Genomic DNA, 26,836 nt, shown 5'->3' with positions numbered 1-26,836 from the left:
CCTCTTTTTTCTGCCCAATTACCATGAATGTTGGTACCGCATCATTATATTAGACTATTAGTTTAGATTAATTGTTGATTGGGCCACGCTTACATGGGTCAAATCTCCAGCTTTTTCCCAGTTTCTTTTGGGCCTGGTCAAAAAGTCCTCCCTCAACTCTTCAACTCCTCATCATCACCGTCCAACCCAACTCATGATCTTTCAAGTCACACTTCTCACTTTTAGGTCCACTCCATGGGTAGCAAACCCTCTCTCTCTCTCTCTTTCTAACTTTATTTAGGTTGAAAAGATAACTTATGAAAAATATAGTGTTGAAAGACATTTTTCAATCATAATGGTTATGATTTGTCTTGGAATTATTTTATTTGTGTGATGTTTATGTAAGTTTATACATTATTTATACGGAAGTTGATGGATGTTTATCACTCGGATTTCGGACAAATGGAAGAATATTCTTTTTCCTCTATGAATTCCGGGTTGGTGCCTCTTGCCACATGGAGAAGTAAAACAATAAAGAGGGGAGTTGGATTTGGGCCCAGGGGGGACCACGGCCACACTGCAGTGCTATTTGGGCTCAGTAAGTGAGCCATCTGAATGCACAAATTTCAAACATCCTACTAAACTAAGTAAAATAATAAAAAAGAAGCCAACAAAATTATTTGTATTAAAAAAATTGTAAAGTTTTATGATAATATTTTTTTGCATTATTATAAGATAAAATATTTATAAGATATTAATAAATTTAAAATGATTCAAATATAAATATAATCTTTTTATCGTATAAATATATGTCATATGAACCTGATCAACATATAAATGCATTTTATACGATTCATATTATTATTTATTAAATTTGATACTACATATAAATTATCAAATATTATTTTACCAAATATTAAATTTGATGTTACATATAAATTATGAAATTATAATTTTACTTTATAATTTATAAATTGTAAATTATCAAATACTAAATTTGATGTTGTATATAAGTTATAAAATTACAATTTTACTTTACCAAATATGATTATCCTTGTCCTAACAACGATCCAACTTGCAATTTGCAAATCCAAAACTCTCTCTCAAATCCCAGTCATAATTGAGGGTCGGAGAAGGAATCTGATGTTGAGTCCACTCAAATTGGCATTAGGGTCTATAAGTCACCATTTACGGGCAACCTTCTAGAGTCTGTTGATTGTGGTGAGGTAAGTGAGCCATCATTCATTTGATCTCTCATCTTATAGATTTTGAAGGAAGTCATGATTGGGTTAAACTGAAATATTTTTTCTTCTTCTTTAATCCTTATGATGGACAAGATTGATGGTTTGAAATTAAGAATTTCATAATCGGACTCGTCATACATGGTATTGAATTCATCATGGCCAATGTCGAGGTAGATACGACTCAACCAATACTTTGAACCCTGATGATGTGAGTATTTTATTGGAATAAAAAACTTTAGCATAACTTATACTTCATCAACTTTGTTGACCTTTAAGGATGATGAGGAGTACTTGTGTGGTATTTCATGCGCTTTTTTCAAACTTATAAGGACATCTTGTGAAGTCTTTTTTAATCCTCCAACATTGAAAGAGGTTACTTTCATTTATAGGTGATATTACATGATTAGATTTGGAATCCTCAAGATTTAATTGTCCAATTCATTGGTCCATCCATGTATTGGACTTCAATGGCAATATGCATTACATGTCATGTTAGTAGATGATGGTCTTAAACATGTACTACGTACTACGTGACGAGGATGAATTTAGACTCCTTTAAATAAGCAATACAAAGCTCGTCTCACAAATGGAAACTCATATCCACAAGAACACAACTCTCGTGTTCTCAACAACATGAAAAAATCATCATTAACATCAGTTTTTTCTATTACCAATTGACCAACCAAAAAGGGACACATGGCAAACAACTTATGTATAAACTCATCCATAATAGAAATAACTTTTTAAAGACACTACACGGTAAGACACGTGATATTTTGTAATTGATCATATCATGACGGAGCTCACATGACATATATTAGACATGTGGCACATTATAATTGATCCATATGAATATCACAAAATAGTACGTCAACAAAGGGTTTGGTAGAAGTAGAGAACAAAAAATGATATGTATAATTTGACCTTATCCATTTTATTTTAAATTTATAATTATTACTATGCAATTATTTACAAACTTAATGACATTTAATTAATTTATCTCTCTTTGTATTAATAAAAACTATTAGTGATAGAACAAATAACTATAATGTATATAATGAGGTATGATAATTGTAGCTTATTAATGCTTTTATTAATAAAAATTTCATCCACACTTAAAATTCACATATTCATATTTTATGATTTAATTTTAATAAATAATAATAGAAAATAGATTATATATTATAAACTATATCACTTTCTAAATCAACATGAATAAATAATAATTAAATTTCACCAATAAATAAAAATTAGATATAACAAATGAAATAAGTTCCTACAACAAATATAAAAAAATAAAATAAAATACAATCAATATTATCTCATGTCAAAATATTTAGGTATAAGTTGTTTAACAATCTTATCATGAATAATTCCTATCTTACTATCAGTGTTTCAAATATTATGACGTTGTAGACCCCTCTCGTGGACCAAGGGATCTTTTCTTTGGACCAGGAAAGCTTGGTCTCTTAGGGTGAGTTGAGCATTTCATTTCCAGGAGTGGGGGATAGTTTCCTAAGGTTAAGGGCTGCATGGGACATGTGGAAAAAAGATATCACCACCTTGCCATGGTGGTGGTTGAGAGAGAGACATCTCTGAACAAAGGAACGGGGGGAACAGGTGGAAGCAGGTAAGCAAAGAAAACAGAGGAGTACCGTGGAGCGGAAAAGGAAGCTAGCTATAGAGAGTGTCTAGAGGGAGCAGAGAGGATGGAAGAAGCTATGAGAAAAGTGATTTTTTGAGGAAAAAAAAAAAAGAGTTGTAAAGAGTGTCTAAAGGGAGCAGAGATGATGGAAGAAGCTATAAGAAAAGCGATTTTTTGAGAAAAATAAGAGTGTAGAGAGACGGTACTAGGAGCTAAGAGCCAGGCATATCGGTGCTTGAGTGAGGGGTTTTTACAATTGTATACTAGGTTGCTACTATTTTGAGGACTAGATACACTGCTCTCGGGTTCTGGCTTGCTGGGCTAAGGCTTTTTGAACAGGCTGAATCCATGGTGACTGATTTTTCTGAGAAGGAGAACTTGAAGAGTTGCATTGCTGGTGCTAGGCAGTAGTTGAACCATGTAGAGAATCCATATGAAGCTTTGGAAACAACAAAAATAGGGCTAATAGAGGATACATTTTCGAGGGACATCTAACTATATATCTCGAGCCTCAAATACCTCAATGGTTGGTGCAATCTAACATCTTGATAGCTGTTGCTACACTTTCTACCTTGAAAATCAACCAATGGTCTTTATAGAAAATAATAATATCACATGAAAATATGTTGCTAGTATGCTTTTGCAGCAATGGAAGACCATGAGTGTGAGTCTTAGATCACGGTCCATACACTCCTTCTCCGACTGCACCTCAGGGTTGATCCGGTTCCTGGCCGTCTATGTAGGCGCGGGCAACTGGTGATTCTTGATTCCGACTTGGCTCCTGAACCTGCCGATCTTCGTGGCTTTGTTGAACAAAGAGGAGAAGGAGTTTGGGCTTCGTTTGAGTGGAGGCTTGGTTTTTCCCCTGTGAAGTGGTGTTTTTCAAAGAAATACTAATGTTTTTGGAGAATGATGAGGTGAAATACGGTGGGGCCAATGTTGTTTTGTGTTGAGTGATGACTTTGTCGGTGATGAGGTGGCAAGACCATTTAGATGATATGTGGTGTCTTTTTTTTTTGTCTTGGAAAAAATGGGAATTAGAAGTTAAAAGAGAAAACTTGGAATTTTGCAAATTCCAACATTCATAGCCCACACAGCCACTAAGCAGCCACCTTGCACCCCGGGCCCCACTTTTGCATGGCCATCCTTCTAGTGCACCACCCAACGACCATATGTCGTTTTCTTAATTCTTCATCTTTTCGTGTCAAAATTTAATTTTTAAAAATTTCATTTTCAATTTTTTTTAAAATTTTAATTTACAAAACTTCTTTTTTTTCTCGAATAACTTTTCAAAATTCTAATTTTCAAATTTAATTTTTAAAAATTCTATTTTCATTTTTTTTTCAATTTTCAAATTTAATTTTCAAAACTTTAATTTCTAAATTTAATTTTCAAAATTCTAATTTTCAAAACTTCAATTTCCATACTTAATTTTCAAAACTTCAATCTTCAAATAATTTTTTAAAACTCCAATTTTCAGATAATTTTTAAAACTTCAATTTCATAATTTAATTTTTAAAATTCCTATTTTCAAAACTTCAATTTCCAGATTTAATTTTCAAAACTTCAATATTCAAATAATTTTCAAAACTTCAATTTCCAAATTTAATCTTCAAAACTTCAATTGTCAAATAATTTTCAAAACTTCAATTTCTAAATTTAATTTTCAAAATTCCAATTTTTAAAACTTTATTTTCCAGATTTAAAATTCAAAACTTCAATTTTCAAAACTTCAATTTCTAAATTTAATTCTCCAAAATTCCAAATTTTAAATAATTTTCCAATATTCCAATTTTCAAATTTAATTCTTAAGAAATCTCATTCTCAAATAATCTTCCAATATTCTAATTTTCAAAATTTTCATTTTCAAATAATTTTCCAAAATCTTAATTTTCAAATTTAATTCTTAAGAAATCCAATTCTCCAATAATTCTCCAAAATTCCAATTTTCAAAATTTTCATTTTCAAATAATTTTCCAAAATTCCAATTTTCAAAATTTTCATGTTCAAATAATTTTCCAAAATTTCAAATTTCAAACTTAATTTTTAAGAAATATCATTCTCAAATAATTCTCCAAGATTCCAATTTTCAAAATTTCCATCTTCAAATAATTTTTCAAAATTCCAATTTTCAACTTTAATTTTCAAAACTCCCATTTTCAAATATATTTTTTTAAATTCCAATTTTTAAATTTAATTTTAAGATTTCAATTTTCAAAACTCTAGTTTTCTTTCAAATAATTTTAATTTCACTTCAGTTTTCAAATATTTTTAATTCTACAATTTTTCATCATTTATTAAGGTTTTAGGTAAAAAAAAATCTCGTTTTTAATAAACTTGCTACATTTTCCTTCTGGTATGCACTTTCACAAATTTTCTTTGATTTTCAAATAATCTTTTGTTTCTCTTAATTTTAAATAAGTATGAATATGATTTTCATAATTCTAAAACAATGGAATTTGTGGAATTAATTCATACAAAATCAATTAGGCTTTGGTGGAGGCCCAACATTCATAACATTTCTTTCAAAAATAATTCAAATGAATTGCATTATTGATATTGTTTGATTTTGATTAATTTTGTGTGAGATATTTTACATCTATCATTGTGCACTAACTTTAATTCATGATAAAGATTTATTACCTGCTGTTAAGGTATGTTCTCACTCACTTTGTTTATTTATTCGTTATCATGACTTGCTTTTGATTTGTGATCATTTTGGTATTCATTGATCTCCTAATTAATTGTTATGTTTGTCTCACCTTATTTAGATGAGACCCGTTTTTAGGGACTTAAAAGGGTGCTTCAGTCTTTCGTCGTACCTTCCTAATTGGTAACTTGACTCTCGAACTTGACTTTGGTTTTCCACAGACTGTCTTTTCCAAATAAGGAGTCACACTTAGAGGGTATTTGGTACGTCGGAATAGGGAATGGAAATGCATATTTTTTTTTCTATTCCTATTTCTTAGTGGATTGAAATGAATTTGATGATTCCATTTCTAGCATTTGGATAAACTTAGGAATGCAAGATTTGAATAATTATTTTTTTCCATTCCAATGTTTGATAATAATAGGAATGGAAATGAAAAAAAAAAAATTCATAGTAATATCCTTCCATATAATTTTAAAAATAATTTTTTTATTTTAAAAAATAAATTTTGAGAGTTTTTTTGTAACTAAATAATAAGACTAAAAGTATATATATATATATATATATATATACTCAATAAATAAAAAATTAACCATAAAAAATCATATAACCAGAATGTACAAATATTCAATTATCATTTTTATTTAAAATTTGAATAATTTGTCATGCTTAAGTAGTTATAAAATTATATTATATATATATGTTAGCCCAAGGGTTCTCCTAATCAGGTTTTGATGATAACAAACCATGGTTAAATGACTAATTGGTTTAATGGTTAAGAATATTAGACATAAACTCGAAAATTCATCAAAGGACCAAATGGATACAAGATTGAGACTTTTGGAAGATTTGTGATCATAGGAAACAAATGTAAGATGAATGCATGAGTGCACTTAGGATTTTCATACCGTTTCATGCAACTTAGAAAACTTGGTATATCATTTAAAACTTCGATTTCATTAAAACCCGAGTTTTAACAAATGTATCTTAGGAAAAATGTTTTAAAATTGGCATAATAATTCACCTAAAGACCTTGCTTAAGTGTTAGAAAATAAATGAATTGAAAAAGATAGGTTTTCGGGGCCAAAAGGCTTAACTGGTCGAGGCTTTGGCCAACTGGCTCGACCGGTTGCCCTTGTCCGGTCGAGGGATGCCCTTGTCAAGCATTAAATGCTCAAACGACTAGTGAACCGGTCGACCCCTAGCTTGACTGGTCGAGGTTACCTTTTACTGTTTTTGGCTCCCAAGCTTAGAAACCTATAAATTGAGAGCTCCACTTCATTTATTGATAAGAGAACACTTGCAATCAATTGTCTACCTACCTGTTCTTGACCAAAAAACTCTAATTTATTTCTTAGTGTATTAAATCATCACTTGCATATCCTTTAGTGCACTCTTGTATGTCATCCTAGCTTTGTCTTGTATTTGAGCTATCCTTAAGCTAGGTTGAGGGATTCATTCTTGTAAAAACTGAGTGTTAAAGCCTTCAAGAGGTTTGAATCTTGAAAAGATTGTGTAAGAGTCCATTGGAGCCGGAATCCAAGTGTAAAAGATTGGATGTTTGATTGAAGCTTTAAGTTAGTGGAACCCTCACTCGGTTAGAAAATTGAGGAGAGTAGACATAGGCAAGAAAGTGTCGAACCATTATAAAACCTGAGTTTGAATTCTCTAACTCTATATCTTTATTTTTGTTTATATTGTGCTTGAACTTGTTGTGTTTGAAAAGATTTTAAAAAATCCAATTCACTCCTTCTTTTGGGTGGTTTTCCTAAGTAAGCATAATATTTATTTTCTCAATATATATATATATATATATATATATATATATATATTTATTTATTTATTTATTTATTATAATATTTAAATTCTCAAAGCTAGCAAATGTTTTTCCTATTTCCAAAAGAGGAAATAAAAGAATTCAAATTTCATTCAAAACCCTAGAAATTAGAAATTGAATTTTTTTTTCTAAATGTTGTGGAAGGTTTGATTGATTCAGTTTTGGAAAATCATTTGTTGCATAGAAGTGGATGATGAATGAGTCTCTAACTTTGCAAAAAAGATAAGTATTGAGCTTGAAGAATGAGATAAGAGGGTAAAATAGTAAATTTAGGTTATTTTATATTATCAAATGAGTTTAATGGATCAAAATACCGCCTACTTTTGATGAATTCAAATCCAACTATAAGTTGGATTTGATTTCTGCTTGAATAATTTTTTATTTCATTTATACATTCTTAACATTTATCCAAACATAGGAATAAGGGAGAAAATGAATGAGATGTCTATTCCCATTCGTATTCCCGTGTACCAAACACCCTCTTAGGGTTTTCTTTCTTATTTTGTTTTCCCTTTAAAAAATAAAACAAAAATAAATGGTGACTCTAAGTTTTTTTTTTTAAAAAAAAATCAAATTTTCACTAGATAAAAAAAGAAGTGAGTTACGCCATCGAGTAGGAATGCATAGTGCAAAAATATGGGGTCCACAAATGCATTTTTAATCCCTTTCAAAATCATTATCCTATGTGTCTTAACATATGTTTGAAATTTTATTTTATTTTATTTTATTTTTTAAAAATAAATGAGAAAAGTTAGACTTCATTCTACTGTGCATTCAGAAAACATTTTAGTTGACTTCCAAAAAAAATCAAATGTTTAACAAAATTTGGAAAGCGCTTATATAATATTTTTTTTTTTATTTTAGAAAAATCACTTGTAATGCTTATCCAAGAAGTACTAGGTGATTTTCCTAAAATTAGGATTTACTTTTATTAAAGCATTTCAAATAGAAACAACAATAAAAACACTCTTTTAAGCCATATTTGATATATGAGAATGGTGAATGAAAATGAATATTTAATTTTCCTTCATATTTTTCCTTAAATGAGAATGAATTTGGTGATTCCATGTGTTTAGAAATGTAAGCTTAAAATGATTATTTGTTTATATTTCAAAGTTTTTAGAAAAACGGGTCAAAGTTGTTTTTATTTTTTTAAAACAAAAAGAAAATAAGAATTAAAAAAAATGAATAAAATAAATTACAATATTCTTTGTCCACCACCCAATATCAATACAAAAAAAAAATAAAAAAAATCTTAAAATATGATTTATACATGTTTTTATGAATTTCTTTTAGCTTATTTAAACTTTTTTTATTAAGCAAATAGATTTCAAATCAAACAACTCTCAGTATAAAAAATGATTAATTTTGAAAAATAATTTGAAATTTAAAATCGATTTAATTAGTATTAAAAAGTCATAAAACTCAAAACTCATAAAATCAACATTAGAAAGTCGCAAACCTAAATTCATTTTGTGTTAATTATATATATATATATATATGTAATAATTTTGTGAAATGTTAGCTAGCAATAATAAGAGTCTAAAAAAAATTAAAAATAAATTTAGATATAACTTAAAATGACAACATGCTAATGAGACTACAAATGAATTAAGAATAAACTGAGATGAAACCTAAGATGATGTCTCTATGACCATAATCCAAATGAACTACGAACAAACTAGCATGGTCCTTAGACAACAAACAACCTTACTACTAATTTTTTTTATAAAAAAAATTAAATTAAATTAAATTACAAAAAAAAACCAAAAATTGAAATTGGAGCTCCAAAGATGTTATTTATTTTCCCTATCCTCCGTTCATTATTGCTATTATTAAAAAAAAAAAGAATTTGAATATATTAAGCAGAATGCTAAACAGAAGTGCCCAAATATATGGATTTGGTCAATGCCTATTTCATCCATTTAATTAATTGGGAATAGAAAGAGTGAATCCTTATGAGCTCACCGTTTAGATTTGATGACTTCATTTCATTCCACAGGGCAAAGTTTGGTGCAATAGTTCTCCAAAATATTCTAATTAAACTCAAAAAATCCCACAAAAGAAGGATATTGAGATTTGACTTTGGATTTTTAGAGACTAAATCTTTTCTAAAGTTTGGATGATAAATTATTATTATTATTATAATGGCATTGGAATAATTCATACAGTGAACAAGGACATTAAACTTAATAAAATTTCTCAAAATTTCATCAATTTAATTTTCAATCTATAAAATAAGATACTCAATTAAAAATTGATATTCCATACTTATAAATTATAAAAAAAGAAAAAAACCCTCTAAGCATAAATAAATAAAATACCTTGAATAGTGTCGTAATTTGAAATTCAAAATCGATTTAATAAGTATAAGAAAGTCATGGAACTCAAACCCGATAAAATTAACATTCACAAACCTAAATTAATTTTGAATATCGGTTATTTTTTTCATTTTACATATAATCATAATTTTGTAATATGTTTTATTAGGTTAATAAACTCTGAATTAAATAAAATTTAATGCATTAAATTGCTGATGAGTTTATTAATTTTAAAAAATAAAAGCAAAACTCAAACAGTGATTTAATAAATATAAAACATTTATAGACAAAAATTGGTTTAAAATAACTTTATTTTTCATAGAACTATATTTTTTTCGAAATGAATTTCAAATAAAGTGAGACTTTATATGGTATTTATTAATGAGTTTGATAATTTTTAAAAATAATTTGAAATTCAAAAAATATATATAATTATTACGAAAAGAAATAAACTAAACTAATATATATGAGTCACGATTTTACTATTTCTCTTGTAAACATAACCATATTATATGAATTTTTTCACCAACTAAATATATTTTAAATTAATTGGGACATAATTAATGCTTTAAATAATTTGGAATTCAAAAAATTAATTAATTAATTAATTGTAAACTAAATAAAAATGTTTAAAATCCTCTATTAGGAATGAATTCCTAAATATATACATGTTGTTAGTGCAAGGGTTCTTCTAATCATGTTTTGAAGATAACAAATCATGGTTAAGTTACTAATTGGTTTGAATTATAAAGAATTTTAGGTGTTAATTTGGAAATCCATCAAATGACCTAATGAATGCAAGATCAAGACTTTTGAAAGATCTTTTAATCATTGGAAACATAAGCAAGATGAATGCATGAGTGTACTTAGGATTTTCATATCATTCATGCATATTTGAAAACTCGGTTTATGCATTAAAGTTACATTTCCATCAAAATCCGAGTTCTATCAAATGAACCTTAGGCAAAAAGTTTCAAAATTGACATATTATTTTACCTAAAGACCTTATCTAAGTGCTAGAAGCAAAAAGACTAGAAAAAGATAGGTTTTCGGGCCAAAACTAATGAACCGGTTGAGGCATTGGCCAACATTTCAACCGGCTAAGGTACCGGTCGACCAGTTACTCCTTCCCAATCGAGGTCCGATTGAGAAAAGTAAAAACCTTATCTCTCTTCCAGAAGCCTTTCTTTCCCAGTCAAGGGATTTGCCTTCTCGGTCGAGGTCCGGTCGATGTTGGGTCAAGATTCTGTCAAGGGTAATAGTCACCTGCCAAACATTTCATGCTCCAACAACTAGTGAACCAATCGACCCCCAACTCGACCGATCGAGACTGTTTTTTGGTTTTTTGGCTTCCGATGTTATAAATTTATAAATTGAGAGCTCCACTTCATTTATGAGTAAGAGAACACCTGTATTTATTTGTTTACCTATTTGTTCTTGTCATAAAAGCTATATTTTTTTTTGGTGCATTAAATCTTCATTTGCATATTCTTTAGTACACTTTTGTGATTCGTCCTAGCCTTAAGTTGTATTTGAGCCATTGTTGAGTTAGGTTGAGAAGTTCAAATTTGTTAATTGAATGTTGAAATCTTCAAGTGAGTATAAACTTGAAAAGATTGTGTAAGAGCCCATTGGAACCGGAATCCAAGTGTAAAAAGTGATTAAAAGCTTGGTTGAAGTTTCAAGTATAAGTGAAACCCTCACTTAGGAGCTTAAGGAGGGTGGATGTAGGCAAGTAAGTGTCGAACCACTATAAATTTGAGTTTGATTTCTATAATTTTATTTCTTTATATTTGAACTTCTTGTGCTTAATTTTATTATGTTTAAAAAAATATATATTTTTTTTAACTCTAATTCACTCTCCCCCTTTTAGGTGTTTTTATCTATTTAGATTAGCCCTTTATTTTCTCACATGTAATGAAAAACTTGTTTCATTTATACCTTAAAAAATTAATTTTTTTTAACTCATTTAAAATAAAATCATATTAATGATTATTATTTTAAAATTATTGTTATTTTTTAACGAAATAAATCAATCATGCTTCTATGAGGATGTTAATATCCATATTTTTATAATATTTGTAAAAACAATATAATTTTTTATTTTGTTATAATATGACTATTTATATTTTATTAAAAACTGTTTTTTTTAGTAATCTAAAAAAAATATTTTTAATAAGATTTGAATCAAATTTAGTTTATATTATATAAATTGAATTTATAATTTTTTTTTCATAAAATCAAAATGAAAAATATTTTTAACAACAAGTTATCCAAACAAGTTTTGGTTTTGTTTTTGTTTGTTTTTTTTTTTTTATAAAAAAAATTGAAATATTTTTTAAAATAACTTGTATCAAATGAACCAAAATAACTCCTCGTATAGATCAATTGAAATTCTACTTCTAAGTATGTAGACTCATATTTTTTACGCACATCCCCACTCGACGATGAGACTCACTTTTGTGAAAAATTGATTTTCGAATTAAAGTAAGAGTTGACACTTATTTTTGTTTATTTCTAAAGGAAAAACAAAATAAAAAATAGAACTCTAAATAACTTCTTCTTTTTAAAAGAAAAAGAAAAAAGAAAAAAGAAAAACATGTTTACGAAAATTGAGTCTAGATCTAGAGGTCAATTATTTATTGGGAAAATACTATAAGGTAATGTTAAGATACAACCCTTAAAAACATAATATAATGTAATAAATCCAATATTCATTATTCATTTAATGATATTATAGGTTTGCTTTTCTCTATTATTGTTCCATGCATTATACTTTATGAGTATTTTGACCTAACATCTCTTACATTATACATGTCTTAGGTACATTATGAGTTACACGAAATATCCAACTCATAGGTTCTTTGCAAGTAGATGATTTGTTCACAATTGGTTTGTGGACTTAAGCAATCCATTTGAAGCATAGTGCACTACCTCTTAATTTGAGGGATGACTAGTCTTGGTCATTGAGATGAGGTTCGCATGTTAAGTGCACTAGTGTGTATGGTTATAAATTGGATGACCTATGGTGTGTCATGACATAAGATTATTGGCTAGTCATGGCTTTACCAAGCTGTTACAATATATTATCTCTCAATCTTGAAAGAATATTGAGTTTGTGCCAAAGTTAGTAGTGATTTTAACCTACGAATGAGATTCTAAAGTGACTATATATTCCTTATGATTTAGTTATTGTTAATGAGAGTGGACAACAATAAATATTCTTAATAGAAGCATCATGATATCTCATGGACTTTGAGACAATGTGTTCCCTTAAGTAATTCTAAGAACATATGATCATCAACTTTATGGGTTCATAGTAATTCCCTTAATGGAATTTGACATATGCTCCTTATGAACTAAAGTATGATAGTTGATTACATAATAGGAGGGTATGTAACTTAAGAATCATAGATGTAATCTTAAGAGGCTAGTAGCTTTCATCTTGTTAGATTACAAACATTAGTTAATCGGGAAACTATATACAATGGATAGCAGGTCACATACCTGAGTACTTGGTGTCTCACTATAATATGCATAAGGTATTAGAGTGTAGTTGACTTTCTATAATAAAATGTTGGGTCAACTTCAAAATTAGATTGTAAGGGAGCCAGTATCGTCCTATGGGTCCCAATGGTCCTTACTTGAACTCATATTCCTTGATGACATGGTTTATGAAAGTTGGATGAGTTTTTAGTTCACTTGTATGCATAAGGGCGTTTTTTATAATTACACAATGTTGCACATGGGTAAGTGAATGATATCTATAGACTGAGCCAATTGATTAATTGGAACCCTATTAATTTAATTAATTGATTAACAACTTTTTTTTTAGGCTAGATTAAGTGATCTAGACCCATGATGGACTTAAATCATTTAAGCCCAATATGAAGCCTATAAATACCCTTCTTAGGGGTTAAGGCTTTAGTCTTAACATTCTTTCCTTATAGTCCAGAGAGAGAAGCCTAACCTCTAACCTTGAGATCTCTACCATTTTAGTGACTAGGTTTAAAGAGGAGTCATCAAGTGGAAGATGACTGCGTTTATGAGATCTTCTACACCTATGAAGTTTTCTACATTAATAAGAATCGTTCAAGGAACATCCGAATTGCAAGTATGACACATTTTCTAGACCTTTGGTTTGTTTTTTTGTTTTTGAATACCAAAGTTTCCACAGTGCTTAGATCTAGAGAGCTTAGGATAAGATTATATGCATGCTAATGATCCAGGGCTTGAGAACAAAGCAATCTAGAGTTCCCAATAGGTAATACCTCTCTAAGCCTTAAAGAAGTCTTTTACTAAACAAGTAGAGAGAATTATGACAATTAACTAGTAAACCATAGATACCAAAAAATAAGAGAAAAAATGTACATCGAAAGACCATAGGATGAGGGCCAAATAAACAAAAAACACTCAAAGCATAACATACATATTAAAGAAATTAAACAATAAAAAATGAAGAAAGTGTATCTCAATAATGCCCAAAATAGGGGCAATGAGCTTACACAAGAGAGAATGAGTTAGTTCACAAGTATAAGAGGTGATATCATACCAAACAGAGATCAAACAATACGAGCAAGATAGATACAACTTAAATTAAAGGTCAAGGATAGCTAGACTAAAACCAAAAGGATTTGATTTACAAACACATGTAAAAATGTTAGAATAAGGTAGCAAACATGCACTTACAAAATAAAATCAATTAAAAGAATTTAAGGAGGGTCATGCTAAATGGGCTAGCTTATTTAATAAGAACAAGATGTCTAGAATGCAAATCAAGACCCGAAAAAGGCTAAAAACATTTCAAGTGAAACTAATTTAACAAGATACACAAATGGTGCAAGAATAGGATTACATGCAAGCACTCAAAAGATCGATTTATTTTAAAAGTATCAAGGTGAGATAAAAATGAAAGAATGTCTAGAACATATTCCAAGAGCATAAGGAACCTAAACATACACCATATAGTATAGATTTCATAAAACACCTTACAACTTAGAAATAGGGTTGTATAGTAAACATGCAAAGATTAAATTATTCAACAAACATAACAAATGATTTTTTAATAGGGTCAAAGCTCCCTAAGTCAATTAGGATGCGCAGAACACAAATCAAGCTTAAAAAATAATTAAAAACGAAAGAATTATGATTGATTTGCAAAAAAAATTTAGTATGTGAAATCAGGACAACGGATAAACACTTAAGAAAATTGAATTATTCAAAAAAAAAAAAAACTTGACACATTCAATATATCTAAAACATGTCCCAAGCCTAAAAAATATTTTAGAACAAACAAAAAAGTCCAACTTGCAAAAGCATTTTGAGGGTAAAAAACAAGGCAACAAGTATGTAAATTTGGAAAACATGACATGTAGGCTTAAACATTAGCTTAAGTTATTTTACATAAATAATCCCAACATCTCAACCCTCTAATGAACATGAGAAGAAACTCATAAAAGTTGGAGATAATTTTATTAATTTTGGATTTGCAATGATAGTCCATGTTTTTAATATCAAGAAAAACTGAAAATTAAGTGTTTAAAAAATGAGTGATGTTGGCTAAGGATTTGGGTCATAGTTCAACTAACTATAAGGTTCTCATTCCTTCACAACTCTCAAATGAACATGGAATTAAGTTCACATGAGGTATGGAAGGCCTAATTAACACCCAGATTAAGAGAAAAGAAAAAAAAAAGACTGAAATGTACATGAAAACATCTATTAGGGGTATACTCTTATGTGAATCCAAGGCTTGTATGCTAAGAAAAGTGGCAGCTATTAACAGTCATAAATTAACCATAATCTCCAGCCCCTAGTGACCATTAAAAGGTATTTACAAGGATTGAAAAATGGTTCTTCAAAACCAATTTAGAAAATCATTTAAAAATCACAAACGAAATGAGAACAATTATTTATATTTTTAAGCATAATGGTAAGACCAAAGTCCATAATAAGAGACTTGACCATTGACTACGGATTGACCATCAAATAGAGCTTGAAACTTAGTTAAAAAAAACTTGAAAACAAGATTTTATAGCCAGTTTCAAAAAGGAGATCAAGAAAGACCAAAAAAAAAAAAAACCTCTAAAAACCATTTCATAAGAAAATCATTTTAGCAAAACCTTAAACACATGTGGCTTTCAATTTTCATTTTTAAATCAACAAAAAACACTTTAGAAAATCATTAAAATAAAGGGAAAACTAAAGTCCGAAGGATAATCAAAACAAGGAAAACCAAAGATGATAAACTTTAATATCATATTTCAACTCAATGAGCTTCCAAAAGAAAAAGAAAAAGAAAACTAAGAAATGAGCAAAACCCAACCAAATAAAGCTTGAAAAATGATTTACACAAACAAATAAATATCTAACAAACACCCAAAATAATAAGAATGAAACAAAGTAGCATAAAACCCAAAGATGAAAAGAAAATATCCAAAATCAACCATGTGGCTTTACAACATCCACAATCCATATAATTATCATCTCAAGAATCAATAAATAGATGAAAACAAATTGAAAATAATATCAAGAAGAACCAAAAATCTCTTTTCAAGTGAAACACTTGACTTTTAGTAAGCACCAAACTTGTTCTCTAAGCCAAGTCATTTTCACATCTCTCAAACTTTCTTTTCTTTTTCATTTCTCTCGAAATTTAGGTAGTCTTTCAAGTGAAATCCTATCAAATCTCCAAACATGTTGAAACTTCATGGTCCAGCGTGTCATTAAAATCACACTATGAATCTAAAACTCATTCCAAAAGGTCTTCAAAAAGTAGTTAAAGGATCGGTGTTAAAACCGAGTAGCCAACAATCCCCCAAGGAATACAAGAATAACTAAGCAAAAAAAGATCCTATATATATACTACATAAAAGCATAAAGCGAGTGGTATTGTGTATGATTAAGACATGTAAAAGTGATATTTCATTTTTACTTGAATGTGTTTTATTGTATTTTCATCATTCCTTGAGTTATCCAAATATGAAAATGAATAAAAAAAAAAAACGATATATCGATTTATACTCATTATTTTCGGATACCAAACATGTGGTTAGCGTTTTCAATAAACTCTATAAAGCTAGTTTTCTTCATAAATTTAAAAAATATTTTATGATAGAAGCTATTTTGTTTTGCTAAGTTGATGTAAAAGCTATAAGCACTATAACAAAAATTTCCTCAAATCTGCTTTAGCAAATCATAATTTGGTTTTGCCGACAAAAACTTGACTTATCAATCACTCCAAAATTGGAAACTTCCATGAAAAACATTAATAAAAAGACGTCTCAACCAGAACTAACTCAATCTATGCTTTTGATTTTTATTGAGAAGAAATGAAAATCAACTCACTGTACCATAATATCAAATTGACACGTTAGGTTGAACTTACGTCTATCTATCTAAGATTTGACCATGTGCCAACCTAAATTTGTGTTACAGGACAGTTGGCAATTTAAATTAGGGAGAATGTATTATTTAATTGAAAATGACACGTCTAACTCCTAAATATGAATATTTGAAAAGGACACGTCAGTGCCTAATTTACGTGGATAGATCTAATTTGACATGATATCAATTTTAAGGAAGCGTTGGAAATTAATTATTAAAAATTAAGTATAAATCAATTCTTAATTATTTTAAGGAAGAAAATTTTATTTGAAAATTGAAATATGAAGAATATATTTTTTTTTTCATCCATCAAGTTATTATGTAATCATGTATCACATAAAAGTTCTTAAATAATTTTATTTTATTTTTATCAAAATATTCTAAAAAACATGTTTTTAAAATAAATTAAAATTTAATTTAATAAAAAATTTATCATTTTTTTAAGTTAACAAAACTGTTTTACATAGTAAAGAAGGTAATATTATTTTCAAAATTAGTCCGTAAGGTAGCAAGGTGTTCGATAAAATTTAATATTTATTATTTAATAACTTAAGTTGATTTTAAATTAAATTATGTTTAAGTTGTTGACTTAAAATTTATTATTTAATTTTTATTTTAAATCATAAAATTAACATATTTATGCACATAAATTATAAATAAAATAAAATAAAATAAGTCGAATAATAAATAAGATAACAAAATATATTATAGAGATAATTAAGACAAATGAGAATCAAATGATAAAACAAAGATATGTACTTAAAATAAGTTAATTAATTTTATTTATTATTTAAAATTATTTTTAATTTTAAGTTATATTATTAAATTATTTTATTAAATATATTTAATTTATTTAATAAATTAAATTAAATTATTAAATAATTATTAAATTAATTTATCAAACCCCGATTCGCTATCCATGTGCCGAAAATTTACCTTTTTAAAATTTTAATAACCGATCAAATTGGCTTGGAGATTTGTGAAATAACTTTTTTTTTTCTTTTTTTAATTTGTCTTGTCCGTCAATCGTTGCAATTTGCATTTGAATTTGAAGTTTGACTTGAAAAAAATATTTATTTTTATAGTTTAATATAATTTTTAGGGATCTTGCAATAAATTCCACACTATTATTAAAAGGAAAAAATTGATTTAAAAAGTGGTTGCCACGATAAAAAGAATGGCGCGTGGTGAGAGCATCGATCCAGGGAACAAACTTTGGTTACGAAAACCTAATCGCAACGCTGCAGAGTCCAAAAGAAGCTTTTGTTTTTATTTTGGCATTCCGACTTTATCGCGGGAATTGAAATCCACGCTCCAAACATAATAATGATATATAATCCACCTATGTACATCCTCGGCCTCTTGTATTTGCTCATCAGCCGACTCGGAAAGTTGAAGGACTCAGCCGACGAGACGACTCAGTCCTCTGACTCGACTCTGGGTCGCGGTCAGAGCCTGACACTCTCTCCTCTGATCCCTGCAACCATCTAGGGTTTCTATCTCCTCTGTGACTCAGCCAAAATGAGCCTCTCCGTAGTCCAGGTAAACAATATAAACGCTGTCGTTTTGTTTTCTTCGTTATGTTGATTTCGTTTTGCATTGTCTCTGATCATTCGTTGTCGTTGCTGCTATTAATTAGGGTTTCACCAAGTCGCTTGCTATGACCGTGCTTTCAGAAATCGGCGACAAAACCTTCTTCGCGGCCGCGGTTAGTGAGTTTTTTTTTATTATTTTCTTTTTGGTGTTTTATTCATTTATTTATTTACGGTTGGATGCTTTTGGTTATATAACTATGTTTTTTTTATCCATTTGAATGAAAAGTAAGTAATCGGAGCTGACATCGCAACGATGAAACAGTAGAATCTACAATTGTTTTGTTGCTAATATATATTTTACTTTAGATTAATCAATTGCGTTCACAATGAATTTGACCATCAGGAAGAAGTAACAAAAGGGATTATTAAAGGATTCATTGGTTGTTGTTGTGTTGAAATTATTTATTTTTCATCTATAATTTTGTTTTCTGCCTTTAAAGTTATTTCCTTGTGATCTCTGTCTCCCCTAATGGGTTTTCTCTGGTGTTTCTACTTCTTTACCTGTAAAATTATAATCCGTGTTTTAAAACAAGCATCCATACAGGCCCTAAAGTTTGCTTTTCCTCAAAGTTTGCTTTTGAATGTCTGAGAAAGGGCAGAGGGTAAATGATGGTTGTGACAAATCTGTGAGGGGAACAAGATGCCTTTCATTTTATACTGGCTATGGCTTTTGGGTATTGATTTTTTTTGTGTAAATTTTTATTCCCATTTGGACTTGAACTTGGAACCTCCCACAAACCCTCCCCATCCATTGACCACTTCAGCTAGGCCTCAAGGGCAGCTTTAAAGTATTGATTCAATCCAAATGTTCTTTATTTGTTCCGGTAAGGGTTCAACATTTTTTTTTTAAAAAGGTAAGTTTTCTTTATTGATAAGTTGGATTCCACAGGGCCCAGTCAGACAAGGATCAATTCTCCTTTGATTGTTTAAACTCCCCTCAGATCACACCTGACTTGGTTGTCCTGTTCTCTCCTTTTATTGCCATACTCATAATGCTGGCTCTGGCAGCCTTGTTTTATTGCCATATTCACAAGGCCTTTATGACTGCCCAGTGATCTTAGCAACTCATTTATGTTAGTCATACTTGTGGTGGAGCTTCTATTAAGTTTGTTGTTTTCAGCTGCTAGAACTTAGACAGTTCTCATCATAGCTATTGAAAATTCCTACAGTTTATTGGTATTTGTCACACTTCTGTTTTCTTACTAGAGTCTAAATTGAGTTGCATCAAAATTTTGAGATGACCAAGTGCTTACATGCCTGGGAGCAAAAGCTTTCTGTGGTCATTAATTATATCATATAATAACATCCAAGCCAATTAAATGTTTTTCGTAGGAAAAGAATTTCCAAATCAGGGGTCTGGCTAACACTGTCATTAACTGGATTTTGATTAAGTTTCTCAGAGATTGAGCTGGCCACTACTGCTGTGACATGATAATGATATTTGCATTACAGAAACAAGTATGAGCTGCTAGTAGTTGCTTTTGGTGACTATTTATCTTTTCCTGGGAACCCCTAAATTAATGTTATGTACATAGAGGAATTGAAATCCTGAATTGGATCAAAGGGAGTCCCAATTGAAAGAAGCTCAGAAGTAGGGGGAATTAAAGGATGAATCTCATTATTACTTAGCATTATAAAAATAAATAAAAAATCCTTAGGTTTGGTTGTGCATGTGGCATGTTGTTTTGAAGGACAACTTATTCTTTGGCTTCTTGAGGAAGATGACAGTTTTTAGTGTCAACTGAATTATGGGTCGGGAGAGGAACTTGGTATCTTCACTAAAATATGATGGGAAGTTGGGAATGAGAATGGGATCTTTTCTTTAGTATTCATCCTATTTTTTACTTGCTTTTTTTTTTTTTCTTCTTCCTCTCCTCTCCACCCCCTCCCCCCTTTTCCCCTCCTTTTTTTGGCTGCTGCTCTTCTGTTGAGATTGCTTTTATTTGCTACCATGAATAACATGCAGCATTCATGGTGCTTGGTTTCTATATCAGTGGTGTAAAAACTGACATTTCTTGTGTCATTTCACATTATAATACTTGTTTTAAGATATTGGCAATGCGTCACCCAAGGAGACTTGTCTTGTCAGGTTGCTTGGCAGCTTTAATTGTAAGTGTTCCATAAATCTATTCCTTTCATGTCTACTTGGTTTTAGGTCTGACTTTCAATTCACTTTTGGGCCTTACAATTATGCTAATTATTCATGACTTTTAGGTAATGACTATCTTTTCTGTTGTTGTTGGCTGGGCTGCTCCAAACCTGGTAAGCAATTGGCTTATGCTGTCCCTGTCTGATAACTTCTGGACAATTGATAAAATCTAGTGTGCTACATGTATTCTTTTTAACAAGGATGCAAGAAGCTCTGATCTATAATACTGATGTAAAACTGTATTTTGTTTTGGTTAGTTCTCCCATTGCTCTGCATTTTATAAGGCTACTTTTTTTTTATTCTGTTCAGATGAACAGTCAACCAATTAACTTATCTTATGTTAAGCTGAGTACCAATTTAACAGGTGATGGTGATATCCACCATGTGGTCCACTTTCCTTGACTTTAGCTCTATGAATGCCTTAAATATAATACTGCTGTAGAAAAACTGCCAGTAATGACCTTGGCTCCTTCTAGCATTCATATAACTCTGTAAACATAGGCTGTAATGCATGCTGTTTCGTTGAAATTTGTATAATTGGGAGTAAAAGTCTGTCCCTTGGCCTGAACAAGCTGTGGATAGATATTCATATTTCAAGAATACAATGTACTGAAGTGTTCAGTACTGGCAGTGATATCAGACATTTATTTTGATTCAAAAGATATTATGATGCCAATTCTTTCTTGCCTCTACTGAAGGTGGAGTTGCATTCCATCCTTTTAGGTCATGGGTTCAAAGATTGGTATAGTATTGCAAACCATCTTGTTAGTGTGAATCATTGGTGGGTGACTGAAATCAACAGCTCAGCAAGTTGACATGCTACTCTTTTGGTGCATCAGCCCAAACAAGATTCTTAAACAGCAAACAACCAGGGGAGTTGCACATTGATACTGCCACATTGAACATCTAAGTGGGCTGAACTCTAAATGTACAAAATAAAAAAGGCTCCTGCAGCAGCTCAGCTGGTCTCTCAAGATTGCAAAAATGCAATATTGTCCCCAATTTAGGTTTCTTAGTGAAATCCTTTGGTCAAGAATGCTCTAATATATATGACCTGCAACATTGGATGGGTATTCTGTTGGAACCTTAAAATCCTCTTCAGTTTAAATGAATTTGTAAACCTCAGGTAATACTTATTTTGGGAGGATTGAGACAGTTCATGCTTTAGGTTACTGGATGCCTTGCATTTGAGCCTATGACATGAAGGTTTGGCTGTCAAACAACTTGACTGAACACATGGAACCACTTTGCTGGTGCAGGACGCTGTATGATGTGGGTTACCATTAAGGACCTCGTCAATGCTAAAATTTAGCATAATTGAATGATTTTGTTATCATCTGAAAAAAGTGCTTTCTTAGGCATCTTTTCAAAAAGCATTTTTTTTTTCATTTAAAATAAGATGGTAAAATGTAACTGATCTAACTGAATTTGGCCTGTCCTAAACCTGCTCAAATTTTTTTCATTAACAGCTTTTGTAGAGTAGTTTGAACTGCCATAAACTACTTGCTGTTTGTCACAAAGTCCATGAAACCTTTTTCCAAATTTGTATTTTTTTAATAGGCATATTGCCAAATTTGTATAGGAAATAAAAAAAGGTGCATAATTGTCTGTGCTTTTCTCTAGTGGTGAATGTTGGGTTTTTGTCTATGTTAGCATTTGAGGTTTCATTCTAAACCACACAACCAAGCTTAGTAGTTACAGTCATTGGGTAAATTGGTGTGATTCAACATGTGTCCAAGTGCATGTACCTATCACATCTCAACCTCCTTGTCTTACTTTTTTGTTCTCATTTTTCTTGTATGCTAACCCTGTGAGCTCTGATATGCAGTTGTCTCGGAAATGGACTCATCACATAACCACTTTGTTGTTCTTTGGGTTTGGGCTATGGTCTTTATGGGATGGATTCAAGGAAGATGGGTAATGGTTTAACCTTTTATCTTTAACTTTTTCATTATTTTTTATTTTTTATTTGTTTTTTTTGGACTTCACTTCTCATCTTCATGCTTCAATAAGATTTATTCTGCTTGTACTGGAGGTTCATTTTGTTTCATCATACAGGGAGGCAGAAGAACTGGCTGAAGTTGAAGCAAAATTGGTTGGTTTATTTTTCATTTTTATGACATGATATATTTGCTTCATATGCTTTTCAACTCCACCTTTTTTTTTGTTATCAGAATGCTGATTGGAAAACTAATACAAGTTCAGCCAAAGGGGATAGCAAGGTAATTCAGGAGGCGAAAACAATTTAGCATGAATTTTTTCACTGCCCACTTTGATTCTTGAAATCACAATTTCATTTTTGTCTTTATTAAAGTTCAATGTTTTATATTGTATTCTAAATTTTTATGCCTTTTATGTTGTACCTATTTTGGCTGTTCCATCTTGGTTGCTGTTGTTATGCACTATTTCCATATACACCATAAGCTGCGTAGATTTATATTACGGTTGTGCAGTAATAATGCTAGAAACATATTTTTTTATACTACCCATGTGGTAGTTCCAAGTAAGGCTATATTGCATGATTGCTGAATGGATGATCTAATTGGGTAAATGTGGTGGATTGATCTCACCAATATTGTCAATGGCTTGATGTCTCTCTCAATATCTCCATGTTTGTGGACCCTTAAAACCTTGCATGTGTTACTAGTTTTTCATCTTTGGTTTCACTTTTTCCTTTTCTTCTCAAAATCTCCTCCTCCTGCAGTTGTTTTCCCATTCTAAAATTTATTTCTTATTGAATAAATAACATTTTGAAACTTGAGATTGGGCTTGAAGGCACTATTCTTGAGAAATAGGTTAGCAGACTGATCCTTGGGGATGTCTGAAGGTGTGCAGCATCTAGGACTTCTTCCCATGTCCATGCAAATCAAGAGTGTCAAGTGGGCTTAGAGATACTGCATGAGAAAAATTTAGCCACATCAATCACTGCAAGAAAAAGTTTATTTATATGCTTCATTTCCTGAATCTTTCATGTTGTCTAAAGGTTGTGGTGGGGGGGGGGGGGGGAGGTTCTTAAATCTAGAGTCAGTGTAGTTTCTTCCTGCCTGAATGCTTTTGTATTTTCTGTTTCATCAAAAATAAAAATCCTCAACGGAGTTAAGGTCATGATACAAATTATTTCTCAAACCCCCTCAGTCATGCTCAACTATGAAAGTTTAGCACATTATCTTATTGGTTCTGTACATCAGCATTTGGGTTTTTCTCATCCAAAAAATAATTATGTACCAAGTATCTGTAGTTCTAATGGATACATGATGCTTGGTGTTTTGAAGATCATCTTTTTATGTTCTTCCAGGATGATGATGAATTGAAAAAGCAGAGGCGGCCTATTCTCATGCAGTTCTTTTCACCTATTTTTTTAAAGGTTGTAATACCTATACATAATTTGGTTCCAGAACTGAGGGAGGCTCATCTATAGTATCTAATCATTTCATTATGCCCATGCTGCAGGCTTTTTCTATTACTTTCTTTGGTGAATGGGGTGACAAGAGCCAGGTAAGTATCACAGCTGAACTGTATATATCTGCATATATTCTGGGGGTAATTATCCCTGTTTCTTTGTCACTATCTTATGCTAGCATGATTGCCTTTCAGCTAGCTACTATTGGCTTGGCTGCAGATGAGAACCCAATTGGTGTGGTTCTTGGTGGAATCATGTAAGTACTACCATCTTTTGCTCTATCCAGTTGTCAGATCTTGTTATACACAGGCATACAACATATGAACACGTCTAGATGCACATATATTCATACATATGCATAATTTATGGATGATATGCTTTATATATAATGGATATATTCCTACAGTATGATCTTTCATGAAATCATTCCCTCAGATGTTTAATGTGGCTGAGGTCTTTGCAATTGTTGGGCCTCAAAATCCATGTGGTTCTGATGATCCCCACCAATCAACCAGTGCAAGTAGAGCATTAAACTGGAGATGTTTGATATCTTGTATGTATAAAGGTTCCTAAAAGATTGAAAAAATTTTCTTAACCAAAAATCATGGCTCCTTCTAGTCCAACCTAACATTTTAACAGTAGAATAATATTTTATTGGACCTTTTCCATCATTCCCTTGGAACTGTATTGAGACTTTTGTCAACTATTGGGAAGCGTGAACTGTCCAAACATTGCTTCTGCTTGATTTATGTCAGTAACTGCCTCTACATCACAATCTAGAGGATTGTTTATTATGATCCTGTGCCTTTTGCAACTACTGAGTCCTCGTGAATTTATAGTTATTTCTTTGTTTATTTTTTCCAGGTTACTGATTTGTTTTCCTTTTTTCTCAGAGGACAAGCATTGTGTACTACTGCTGCTGTCCTTGGTGGAAAGAGCTTGGCATCTCAGATATCTGAGAAATTTGTAACTACACTACTGTCTGCTTTTCATTAACAGTCAGTCTATTTTGTTAAATAATGTCTCATCAATATTGCCTTTGTCATAATGCAGGTTGCCCTCTCAGGCGGAGTTCTTTTCATTGTGTTTGGGATCCAATCCCTTCTTTCAACAGTTGAATCATGATGTCCTTAATCATGCTGAAGGTTAGTATATATCCTTGATAATTCATACAACGCATCTGTGGGAAAATGCTTACTAGAATTGTAGGATGGGATAAAATTAATGTCCTTGCATTTGCTGTAGAGTTGAGGATCACATCATCCTATCCAATTGTGGTAGGAATAAGACTTCTCACTGGGAATATTCAGAACTGATTGGGGGGCAGTTCTTGTTCTAACCTGATCCACTCAAAGTTGTTTTTTAGGTGTAGAATATATAATAGAATTTGAAAGGGACAGTGAGCAGGAGATGCACCCCATTCATCTCATACAAGGGGATCTTCACAATGATACCCCACCTCACAATACCCATGTAGCACAACTGGGTATGAGCACATATGCATATGATGCAGGATGTTGCTTACTGTGCCAAATCTCTAATGGTTACTCTGCCTTTGTGTCCATTGCTCGCATATAGGGTGTGGAAGTTGGTTCGGTGAATTGAAGAGCAAGCACAACTTGAAATTCTGAGAGTGTCTTTCATTTACCAAGTGCAAGTAATTCTAATATCCTAAAGGGCAACGCTTTGATCAGAAAAGAACTGAGACAATGAACCATATAATGTGTTACAACTTCCAAGATCACAGCTATACTGTATTATTGCCATCTTATGCTTGGCTGTTAATTTATTGCTTTTGCCTCTCTATTAATGTTGGTGTATGGAAAAATCTTTGTTGGATCTTGTTATTTCTGATGTGGATTAGATTTAAAACATCATTATAGAAGCTGATTTCACCATTTTTATTACTCTTAGGAATTTATACTATTTCAAGAAAAAGCTTATTTGAAGTTCCAATCGATAACCCCTTACTGGTTCTGTAAAGGCACAGATTTGGCTATGAGACAAATGATACTCAAGCCCAATGCTTCAAAATGAGGTAAGGGAAAAGGTCGTGTTGATGATTTTAATCAATTTCTCAAGGGTCCATTTGAACAAGGGTGTACCAATGTATTATTACCCTTCCAGGTTGCTTGTTAATGGATGTTTTTCGAATCAAATTTTGCCCTGCCATTTCACTGCAATCTATCTGGGCATGCTGGTGTCTGTTTCTGTTCAACGAAAGAAGGGAAGAAAAAAACTGATGGGGCATCAGAAACAATTTGTGTGGTAGGGTGGGGATTGGGAAAGAAAAGAAAACCACCGGAACTGATTTGATGAAGGGTGGGTTTGGGCGGCAAGAGTGAAAAAGATGTAAGAATTCCCACTTTTGCTGCACCTGCAAACTTTTAACATAAACTTGTTCACACTGAATCTAGGTCTGACTTCTGAGCTCAGACTCTGCTGCACATGGCCAAGGGCCTCTCTTTGACCTCTAACTTTTGAGTATAGGCTACGCTTATGATGTTTTGAGTGAATTACCTTTATCCACTCTTAATTTGAATTCATACATCCAAAAATCAACGGTACCGTTTTGAGATTATGGTGACAAGAATTGATATGGGTATCATCTATTTGATTTGTGGCACTTC

General features: G+C 31.0%; 1 protein-coding gene across 2 annotated transcripts; it reads left to right on the top strand.

The window, feature by feature from the left end:
* The first annotated feature begins 18,220 nt into the window (after nt 1-18,220).
* Nucleotides 18,221-26,113, top strand: LOC100264625 (GDT1-like protein 5). Of its 2 annotated transcripts, none has more exons than XM_002281903.5 (13): nt 18,221-18,604; nt 18,702-18,770; nt 20,707-20,766; nt 20,872-20,919; nt 22,635-22,723; nt 22,865-22,901; nt 22,981-23,028; nt 24,102-24,170; nt 24,257-24,301; nt 24,401-24,462; nt 25,100-25,172; nt 25,260-25,351; nt 25,785-26,113. In XM_002281903.5, exons 1-12 carry the CDS (start codon nt 18,584-18,586, stop codon nt 25,329-25,331), a joined length of 693 nt encoding a protein of 230 aa, XP_002281939.1. In that variant the 5' UTR covers nt 18,221-18,583; the 3' UTR covers nt 25,332-25,351; nt 25,785-26,113. The 2 variants fall into 2 exon arrangements, with proteins under 2 accessions (XP_002281939.1, XP_019073690.1); XM_019218145.2 differs by having other exon boundaries at nt 18,272-18,604; nt 22,981-23,040.
* Nucleotides 26,114-26,836: the final 723 nt, after the last annotated feature.

Source organism: Vitis vinifera, chromosome 1 (genome assembly GCF_030704535.1).
Source record: "Vitis vinifera cultivar Pinot Noir 40024 chromosome 1, ASM3070453v1".
NCBI classification, from domain to species: Eukaryota; Viridiplantae; Streptophyta; class Magnoliopsida; order Vitales; family Vitaceae; genus Vitis; species Vitis vinifera.
This window is presented reverse-complemented; position numbering and strand designations above follow the sequence as displayed.